Source organism: Malaclemys terrapin, chromosome 8 (genome assembly GCF_027887155.1).
Source record: "Malaclemys terrapin pileata isolate rMalTer1 chromosome 8, rMalTer1.hap1, whole genome shotgun sequence".
NCBI lineage: Eukaryota > Metazoa > Chordata > Testudines > Emydidae > Malaclemys > Malaclemys terrapin.
The window spans coordinates 86,275,519-86,286,750 of record NC_071512.1 but is presented as its reverse complement, the minus strand read 5'-3'; the positions used below and the strand labels follow the sequence as shown (position 1 = coordinate 86,286,750).

Below are 11,232 nucleotides of genomic sequence, written 5' to 3'. Positions count from 1 at the left end.
AAAAATTGTTGCCTCAAAACCACAAGGCTCAGAAAACCCAGTTAATGCTTAGAGAGCGTTGAATCTTCCTCTAGGCAAAATGGAAATAAGGTAAATTGAAGATTGTGTCTTGGTGTTAAAAGCAGGATTTAAAAAAAGGCAAAGCTAGCCTCAGCCTGCAGGGATATAATGCTGCTGTATTTTGAAAGCGTTTCATTTATGTTGATCAGAATCCCACCCACTGATTAAATATGACATTGTGCAGAAGACTGTAGAATTGTAGAGTGTGTTTCTATCCCTCTCTGCTGTTCTGTTTCAGAAGAGGGGAAAGTGGCTGCTGTGGGTGCTGAGATGAGGTTTCTTTCTGAGGAATAATACGACCTAACTTATGTCTTCCTTTAACTTCTACTTATCCTGAAATTGCCTCTGTGTTGGAGACGAGGAAGGATCCGGAGTAGTTTAGGACCCAGCAGACAGTGGCAGGTGGCAGTTGTGTAGATCACTGAGAGACTAAGAGGGTCCAGTCCAGTTTTAATTCTGTCTCTAATCTCTGCCACAGCAGTGCTTTCCCCAACAGCCCCAGCTCGGGCTCGGGCGTCTCTCTCTCTCTCTCCAGCCTGATCCACAGCAAAAACATGTCACTGGCTTCCTCACAATGGAAACCCTAGAGGGAAAAGTGGCCCCAGATGCGCAAGCCTGAGGATTCGGTACAAAGAGGTGCACAACATGAAGACCCTGATGGTAAGTCAATTGTTGGACCTAATTATCCCAGGTCACCCGGGGACCAAACGAAAGCAGCCCGGGTGGGGAAGAGGACGAAGGTAGTGGAGCGGGGCTGGCCAGGGCATCAGACATATGCTCCAGCCTTTCCAGGGCTGGTATCTTCTCTTTTGTTATATTTTACTAAAGGGAACAAAACGGGGGCGGAGGAGAACTTTCCACCTGCTTTTCTTTTATTCATGGGCAGGGTTATTGTTCGGAGCGTGTAGAAAACAGATCGGCTTAAAGGATGAGTCTGGCTGTAACTTGGCTAGTGCAACAATTCCTAACAGTCATTAAAATGCACGGATGGAATGGCTAAAGGGGAATGACTGCATGGGGAAGAGCGGAGGGAGAAGGGGAAGGGAAGGAAGGAGAGGGGGACAGGGAAAGAGGGGAGGGGCAGAGGCGGAAGGAAAAGAAGAAGAAAGGGATGAGAGCTGAAGGGGTGGAGAAGAGAGGGAGGTGGCGGGGGGAGAAGGGGGATTATTGGAGTTCGCTAGCCGCACTTTTGCCTGGTCTTAATTGGTGTCAAACTTGCAGGAGCTGCAAAGGGAAAGGCGCGGCGATTGCTGCCAAAATAGACACCTAACCCGAGCAGCTGCGCCCGCCCGCCCGCCAAGACATTGCCCCGAAAGTGAAACGAACTGGGAGCCCCACCTCCGCCGCTGCCCCCGGCGAGGTGTAGCCACCTGTAATGTGATGACAGGAAGGGGGGGGGGGCAAATAGGTCGCGCTGCATGGGGGGGGTGTGTGTGTGCAGAGCAGGAGACCCAGACTTCAGCCGGTCTCCCCCGCTCAGGATTTGAACCATCCCCCTCCGCTCGCCTCCCTCCAGGATGTCCAGTCTTCTCCCACCCTGGGGGGAACTGCGCCCTCCCCCGTTAGGCTCAGCCCCATCCCTCCGTCCGTGGGTCTGTGCCCCTGGCCCTGGCTGTTCGCAGGGGGGCTCAGTGTCTCTTTGTCCCCTTTGCAGCGCCATGGGCTGGCGGTGTGTTTAGTGCTCACCACCATGTGCACCAGCTTGTTGCTCATGTACAGCAGCATCGGCGGCGGGGGCCCGAAAGAGCCGAGCCAGCAGCAGCAGCAGGTGGCGGTGGCGGCCAGTGGGAAGCCGGAGACCGAGCCGCTGGGCAGCAGCCAGCAGCGCCGGAGGCTCCCTGTGGGGGCTGGGCTCCTAGAGGGCTACATCAGTGTCCTGGACCACAAGGTGAGGCGACGGGACCCCGGCCTGGGCACAAGGGCAGGGGGGATGGAGCACTCCAGGCAGGTGCAATGATCTATGGGTGCCTCCCACATGGTTCCTCCCAGCTCAGGGCCTGTTGTCAGAGACCCGGCAGAAGCTTTGGCAGGTCCTGAATGATTGACTCAGACATGTAATTTGGCACCATTCCCCTTGGAGAGGGGCGGGGCTGGGGCCGGGGTACTCCTTGTCCATGGGGTAGCTGTGACTCCTGCACCCCTTGCCCTGGTATGACTCTAGTACCCTTTGCTTCATGGGAGGCAGGGCTGTGACTCCTGGTGGCAGGAATGTCATTGTTTTCTGCTTGTTCTGTGTGTATGTGGGGGGTGGGCAATGACTGGTACCCTTAGCCATTTATTTGTGGTGGTACACCAGTGTTTTCATTGTTTCTGGACTGATGCTTGTCACCCTATTCTACTCTTCTCTGCTCACGTTTGTATTCTGCACTCATTACTGTAGTAGCCGAACACCTTCCAATAGTGCAGAAAGCAGTGTGGCTGCACATCTGTTATGTGTTTGTTCTTTCCTCTCCCCGACCACTGTTTTATTTTGGATTTTTAAAAAATAATATACATACCCCCTGCTATATGTTTATGTTAGAGATGGCAAGGTCAAGGAACTGGGCCTTGACTTAGAGTGGAAGGTGGTGTGGCTTGCAATGGTCCTTAGTTCTTGTAAGAGTTCATGCCACAGCCTTGGACTGGCCCCCAAGAAAGCATAGATGAGCTTCACCTTTATTGTAGAAAGGTCCATTGTCCCAGAGGAGTGAAGTTGTCGATCACGGTCTTCATCTTGCAGGCATGCTGACTGTGGTGCATCTCTCTGATTATGTACATTGCTGCCCTTTGATCTCAGGTGAACAAACACTGGTGCTCTTCAGCCATTCTGGGTAAACTGTGGTATCCCTTCCCTCAAGTTCCGCCGACTGTGGTGCTCAAAACCCCAGAGTGGGCTGACTGGTAACACTTGCACCTGGGATCTCAGACTTCTGTATCCTTTGCCTAAGGATGGACAGATTCTGGTATCCATCACCAGTGCTGTGCAATCTTGGCTGTCCCTCACGTAAGACATACCTTAGTGCCCGTTGTTTGGTGTGGGTGGATCCTGGAGTCCTTCACAAGTGCAGGGCAGGGAGGTGGATGGACTCTAGTGGAATCAGGGCTCTCTTATATGGTATCTAGATTCTGGAGAAGAAATATACAAAAGAAATATATTGGCACATATAAAGGTTGTATTTTGTGGTTGTAGTGGCATTTCCCTTCAGGGATAAAATTTAACAATTATTCACAGTACTAAAATGTCACAGGCTACAGTATGTATGGCTACTGGCAGTAGTGGGCCAGTACTAGTTTACTACCGAACTAAATCACCTTATGCTTGAGGAGAATATTTGCCAGAAAATCAAGGCATTGGGCCTTGTTGATCAAAGTATCACGTAGGGAATGTCTACACTGCAGTCGAAGGTGTGATTGCAGCTTAGGTAGGCATACCTGCACTAGCTTCAAGCTAGCTAACGCAGCTACAAATAGCAGTAAAGATGTGGTGGTAGAAGCATCAGCATGAAATGTAGGAGCCTGCCTGGAACCCTGGGTATGTACTCATATTGCTTGCCTGTATTGAAATCCCTGCCACCATCTCTGCATTGGTCTTATTAACTGTGCTAGCTAGGTTAAAGTTAGTCAGGTATGCCTATCTGAGCTTCAGTCACACCTCCAATCAGGGGCGGCTCCAGGCACCAGAGCACCAAGCGCGTGTCTGGGGCACCAAGCCATGGGGGGCGGCCTGCCGGTCGCCATGAGTGTGGCAATGAGGCAGCCTTTGGTGGCATGCCTGTGGGAGGTCCGCTGGTCCCGCGGCTTCGGCGGCAATTCGGCGGCAGGTACGCTAAAGGCGTGGGACTGGTGGACCTCCCGCAGGCATGCTGCCGAAGGCTGCCTCACTGCCATGCTTGGGGCGGCAAAATACAGAGAGCTGCCCCTGCCTCCAATTGCAGCATAAACATACCGTACATTTCAATTATCACCTACTATGCTCAGATTACCTTATACATTCTTCTTTCATTTCATATACAGTCAGAATAGTAGTTCCAGGTCCACTCAGACATGATGGCCACACAGCTTCTGAGAATATGGCTAACATATCTAATTTCCTAGTCACTGTTGAAGAATGCTTTGCATGAGCCTCTCAGCACCTAGTGAGATTTGAAACTTTTTTCTTACTAGTCTTTGTTTTCATGCATTTTACCTTTATTCTGCATCACAGCCAATGTTCTTAGCTTCAGCAGCCTTTTGCACTTTAGAAGCTGTATAATATTTTTTGTTGAACTGAGCTCTTAAAAATAGTGAAAAAGGCTGGATGGATCTGGATCTGGTTCTCAGCATTTCACCATTAGCATCTCAGGCCAACAGTGGTTGAAAATCATTGCCACCTGATGACTGAAATGAGTGGGACATCTCCCTTTAGTTCCTAGTAGCCAGGTGTTTACATTATAAAACTATCAGGAGTGGCACAAAATCACTGTTTGTTGATAGCTGCTGCTGAGAGGTCAAAGACTGAGGCAAATAGCAACCACCTTGCTACTCCTAGAAGCTCTTACTTCACAGCAAGACTGCGGCACATTGGCAGGCCAGCCTGGAGAAGCTTTCACTGCTTCTGTCTGTGCTGTACTTGTTCCATGACTAAAGAGAGGACACTGGTCTCACAGACTAACAAAGCAGCACCTTTCATGACTTCTGTAATCGACAGGAATTTTCATATTGATTTCCATAGAAGCAGGCTTTCTACCTGCCTAGTCATCAGATAGGGGATGTAATTTTTTGTTAGTTTATCAAAATGATGATCACAATGTTAGCAATAAATGGCAGTGCTAATGTTTTATGAACAATTACTGCATGTGAGTAGGACAGAATTTATGAAAACAGAAAGGCTAGCAGTATTCTAAATCTTGCAAGAAATAAGTATTTAACCATCTGATTATTCTGAAGTGAACATGAGAACATGACTCTGGATAGTTAAAAAGCTTTTTACCCAGTATTGACTCATCTGTGGTTACTATCAATAACACGTGAGAGTCCTGCCACAGATGTAATTGGAAAAAATTTCAGACCACCAAAGATTTTGCATTCCCCCTCTCCCCCAAAAAAGTACCATAACAAGACCAACCTTGCAAACAAAATGTATGAGCTCTTAGGCCTTTGTTGAAGCACTCAGAGAACTTGATGACCAACCCACTAATTTACATGGATCACAATGATATTTATATATATAATTAAACAGATCAGAGAGTAGTACAGTTAATCAAGTGTTTGAAGAACAGTCATTCTGCAAATAGTCTTATAGCTCCATAATCTCTCAGACTTTAGTGCTGGTACTTTACTCCTACATGGAAAAAATTATTCTGCTTTCTTCTTTACTCAGCCCACCTAAACAGGCAACAACTTTGACATGTTTGGGGTGAATGGCTCATCGCGTCATGACATTAACTATTCTTATCTGGAAAACTATGGGGATAAGGAAAATGAGTCTGAGGGTTCAGTCTATTCCATTTTGTTATATCACAGAATCATACAGCATTTTGGAACAGAGTAGTTACTTGCTCCTGAGGAGATCAAGGAGAGTTGCTCCTGGTGAGAGGGGGATCAAACATTGAAGTTGAGCTGTAGTGGAGACTTTCGAGGCATGTTACTAGCAACATGAATGAAGTCCTCTCCCCGTACAAGTTCCACTGAGGAATGGAGGCTTTATTATGCAATAAGCATCTTGATGGCGCCATTATGATGTAACACATCCACCAGGGGGAGACTTTATTCTGGAATAACCTTGTCAGGGGAGAGTTTGTCGTGACGTAAATCTCAGCAGTATGTATTTATGTATGAGAGAGGGGTTCTGGCTTCTTTTCATAGCACTGCCCCTGTGTTTTGAGATAGTGGAATTAGTCTATACATATAGCACATATAGTTATTAAACACTAATACAGTTAATAGATTAAAAAAATGGAAAAAGTCTTTAATGTTTCCATCAAATTTTGAGGGAGAAGAATGAGTACAATCAGATACAGTGTTTTAGTTTAACAAGACTTGGAAAAGATTTAATTGGGTGAAAAAATATATACACATATTAGAGAAATGTGTTTTACCAGGCTTACATTTGGAGCTGTTTGAAAGTGTTATAATTAATTGGATGCTGACTATCTTGTGTTTATATTTTGTTGCTTTTGTGCCACCAGCAGTGATCTCTATTTTTCTCATCTTAGCAAATCATAATACTGGTTCATTGCATTTTGATTATCCTTGTTTAAAGTTTTTAGCAGCTTCTGTGTGCAGTAAGTGATAACATTCAATTTGCATTACAGAGCATGCAACAGAGATAGAAAATGGTACCTTTCGCTGTATTCCAGATTGCAGGCACCTTTGCACACAGCCAGCAGTTCTGGCTTGGCACTGTTACCATCTGTAAGCTCTCAAAGTACTGTACACATTACTGTTGCTGATTATGTATCAGACAGCTCAGCATGTTATGCATTTACGGTTTTGACTTAAAAATACAGGGTCAGATTTGTGTTGTCCTTAATTGAGCAAACTTTCCATTGACTTTATTGGTAGTTTTGCTTGAATGTGTGGACAGCAGAATTTGGCAATAGAAAGTAAAAGATAGAGAGGGGAATGCAGCGCAGGTTGATGTGTGAAGTATAAGTCTTCATAAAATAAGAGTTATCTAAGGTGGAATCTGGCTGTTGGAGATACTGACTATGGATATGCGGTATAATTACACAGGCCAGGAATTTAGTTAATTGATAAAATACGTTAGCAGAACATTTTTATCAAAGCAGAAACACATTTAAAGAAATGTAGCTACCTGATAAGCCTGAGTATCTAGTGTAGCTGAAGAAACTTGGTCTCTGGTCTCTTATTTCATTATGCACCTAAGGTATGAAGTTGTTATACATAAACTCACACCATGCAATGTGTAAAACGGGTGGGCAAACTTTTTGGCCCGAGGGCCACATCTGGTTGGGGAAATTGTATGAAGGGCCATGAATGTAGGGCTGGGGCAGGGTGTTGGGGTGCAGGAGAGAGTGCGGGGTGCAGGAAGGGGCTCAGAGCAAGAGTTGGGGTGCAGGAGGGGGTACAGAGAGCGGGGGGCTCAGGGCAGGGGGTTGGGGTGCAGAAGGGGGTGCGGAGTGCGGGGGGCTCAGGGCAGGGGGTTGGGGTTCAGGAAGGGGGTGCGGAGTGCGGGAGGGGGCTCAGGGCAGGGGGTTGGGGGCTCAGGGCAGTGGGTTGGGATGCAGGAGGGGTGCAGGGTGTGGCAGGGAGCTCAGGGCAGGGGATTGGGGGCTCAGGGCAGTGGGTTGGGGTGCAGGAGGGGTGTGGGGTGCGGCAGGGGGCTCAGGGCAAGGGGGAGGGGTGCAGGAGGGGTGTGGCAGGGGGCTCAGGGCAGGGGGTTGGGGTGCAGGAGGGGTGTGGCAGGGGGCTCAGGGCAGGAGGTGTGGGGTGTAGGAGGGATTCGGGGTGCAGGTTCCGGGGTGGCAGCGGCACGCAGTGGGGCTAAGGCAGGCTCCCTGCATGCTCTGGCCCCGCGCTGCTCCCAGAAGTGGCCAGCAATACATCCCTGCGGCCCCTGGGGAGAGAGGGGGGCGGAGCCCCTGCGCTATGCCCTCACCTGCGAGTACCTCCCCTGAAGCTCCCATTGGCTGCGGTTCGCTGTTCCCGCAGGCCATAGTTTGCCCATCCCTGGTGTAAAAGCTTGTACTAACGCACACACAAATAATGGGATTCTGATAACATCCCTGGTTTCTGTGATCATAAATATCAAAGGCAGATCCTAAACTGGAGAAAATTGTCATAGCTTCAGTGAAGTCAATGAAGCTATGACAATTTACAGCACCTGAGGATCTGTCCCCAAGTAGTTTGGATGTCATCAGAACTCAGAAATGTGTGTGTAGCTTCATTCACTGTTTTTTGCTTGATGGATTTTATATATTTGAAGAATTTTAACAACTAAAACTAGTTTTTATTAAACTCATCTTTTTGCACTGAACTCATCCACATGTTCAGTGTTTTTAAAATGTTCTTTCATAGAAACCCAAACAACACGAAACTACTTTAGAGATTTTTTTTTTTAGTGTTACAGATTGATTTCAGTACAGTTATGAACAATGGGAGAGGTGGTTAATTTGCATATTGCAGTGCTTTTTGGTTTGATAAGCTGTAAAAGTATTTAGGCTTTTTCTCACACTTTCAAAATGTCACATTTCATGTGTATTATGTGACAGCCATGAAATGTACCATAGTGCACTGATCCCTTCTTTACAACAGATTAAGGTAGAAAGTTCTTTTTCTTTACAGGCTTTGTGAAAAATAGCAGAACTCATAGGAGGACTCTAAAAATGCAGGATCCATTTTTTGTCTGTGGTTTCTCCATTGATCCTAGTTATGACCCTCACTCTGACTTGTGAACAGTGAAGCTACAGTAAATATCTCTCCACTGTGAATATTAAGATAATCATATATTAATAAATAATAGCAGCATCTCACACACACACACACACACACACACACACACACACACACCCCAGAAGGTTCACAAAATGCTTTGTTTTTCATCATTAGTTTCAGTCTTCTTATATGTATCTGTAGTATGCACTGTATTGAACTATTATATTGATATCCTTTTAAATTTGCCATGTTGTACAGTTCTCACATGTTGAGTTTTACTTGTGGGCATTTTAGGCTAGTTCATGTCTTTCAACAGAGGCAAACTGTCCTCTTAACAGACCCAATTCTGCTTCTATTGACTACAGTAGTAGCAAGGCTGTGCCAAAGGAGACTTGCTGTGAAGGAAACTGTAATGTTTGCCCACCTCTGCTTGATGACTTTCCATAAGGCACCTTAAGTTTTCCCCTTTAACATACTGGAGCTTAAGTGGAAATTGGACGTCAGAATTTACAGGGATGTCTATAAATCTGTAGAACATCTGATTACAGGTGGAGCTTTCCTTTTGTTACTGACCTTCTACATTAATCCAACCTGCATTGCTCAGTACAGCATGGTGCGCCGTGCTCTTGATGCAGAGGTGGCATTGATAGTAAGGAATTCAGTGTATTAATTTCAGTTCTAATTAATGCAATTATGATCAAATCAGCAGAGCTTTGGTGCTGATATAAACTGACGTGACAGCCCAAAGGTCACTTTCAAGGTGAGACTAAACATCATAGTGTCTCACCTCATCCCTAAGTAATGTGTCTCCATTAGTCAGGGCTATTTTGTTCTAACAGTTAACACTAAGTGCTTTAAGACCAGGTTAATTAGTGAAGCTTCCTGTCAGCTAGAAAAGCAGATACTTTAAATTCAAAGACTCCTACTAACAGTTCTCAAATTCTCATTTTTGAAAATGTCCAAATGCCTGTGTAATTTAATTGTAGATAAGAGCCAGATTCTCCCCTGACCTCCATAAAACCCTATGGGCAATCTAACCCTTGCCTCATGCCCTCAGAGCCTCCTTGCAGCAGAACTGGTGGAGTTCCTTGGTGCTAATGGTGGGGTAGGGGCCACTCAGAGGATATGTGCATTGTGGAGTTCCGTTCTGTCGAGAAAACCTACATGTTAGCACATGGGATAGGACGGGTGGAGCTGGGATGGGGAACCTGCCACTGCTTAGAGTGTACTCTGGAGGAGAGGGTTTGCTCCTAAATGCATAAGAGAAGTGCATTCTATGTTTTAGGTATGTGTGTATTAAGTACAATCATAAATATTGACAGGTTTCAGCGTGGTAGCCGTGTTAGTCTGTATCAGCAAAAACAATGAGGAGTCCTTGTATGCCCAAATACATTTTAGTCTCTAAGGTGCCATAAGTACTCCTCGTTGTTTTTTCATAAATATTGGATTCTCAAAGAAACATTTGTCAGTTACAATGTGGGACAAAATTAAATTATTTTATAAGTGAGATGCAAATCAATTCTATATAATTAGTAAACTTAAACATTCCACTGGTGTGTTTGAACCCAAACACAACAGTATTGTGCTAGTGCATAAGAACCAGGAGTTGTAGCATCCCTGTTTAAGAAAAGGGGACTGTAAAGGGTAAATCCACGGCATAAATGGTAAACAAGCGGCATAGGTTAATTTCAGTTTTAATAATCTAGAGTGTTGTTAATAACACGGGTTAGAAATTTCTAAAAAAAACCCCCATGATTTATACTTACATGTGCCCCTTTAAAATACCATTGCAGTTATAGTCAAAAATAGCATCACAGAAGAGATACTTTGATAAGAAATAGTGTGGAATATTCAAAGGATAATGACTCTCAATTAGTAGTCTCTGAACTCTGAATTGGCTTTCCTTTTTAATTCCAGTATTTGATGTTTTGCTTTGCCAGCACTTCACAGTGTCATACCAAATAATATCATGTTTGTAGTTTAGTGCATTATTAGCATCCTTAGATATTGCCATGGCTTTAATACTCAAGAACAAAATATTCTATAAAGTTCATATTGTTAGCCAAAGTTGATGTAGAATATGTTTTGCCCTCAGCTGTGGGAGGTCAGGAGTAGAGAGAACAATTATAGTAATAGTCAGCAGAGCATCCGTCCCAGTAGTTTTCTCTAAGGAAAAGAAAAATTCAGCAGTGAAGGTCTGTGCAAACATGTACATATACTTCAGGCACAGCATATAGGAAGCTTAAGGGAAACTGCTCTTCTTGGGAAACTGTTCACTGAGCAATAATCAGGAATAAAAGGACCAGGTCCTTCTGGGACTGCATTCATCACCAAGAACGTGTTTCTCCCCACATAGTGATAAAACCTTTCCTTCTGGTTTGGAGGCTCCGGGATATGCCTCCTCTATAGTGACATGGGTTACACGCAGGCTCATTACTCTTCTGAACTTGTGTTTTCTTTTCCTTGCATTACATTCTCTATGGACAGACACCCATTCCGTAATGATGAAATTTGCCCTCTAACCCTGCACAAAAACATAAGAGGACTATAGAGGCACAGAACGCACTTCTCCAGCCCACTGCCAGGAAAATGGACTGTGGTCATAGACTGTGGTAGTCACCATAGCCCCTCCACACTCCTTAGGTGAGGGCTTTGGGCCGCTTATTATACGTAAGCACAGATCTCACGACCTGTTCCCATCCTGCAGCAGCCCCATACTTGCCAGCCTATTCCGGGCCATACCCATTCCACACAACACAGAGGATCATAGGCACCAGGTGCAGCCATAGAACCTATGACTTCTCATCTGAGCTCCAC

General features: G+C 45.5%; 1 protein-coding gene across 1 annotated transcript in view; it reads left to right on the top strand.

Annotated features, from left to right (window-relative positions):
• The first annotated feature begins 357 nt into the window (after nt 1-357).
• Nucleotides 358-11,232, top strand: part of ST6GALNAC5 (ST6 N-acetylgalactosaminide alpha-2,6-sialyltransferase 5) — a 91,864-nt gene continuing 80,989 nt past the window's right edge. The window contains exons 1-2 of the mRNA XM_054036395.1: nt 358-720; nt 1,715-1,948. Of these exons, the coding sequence (XP_053892370.1) occupies nt 706-720; nt 1,715-1,948 (249 nt within the window). The 5' untranslated portion in view covers nt 358-705. The remainder of the gene's footprint in view (nt 721-1,714; nt 1,949-11,232) is intronic.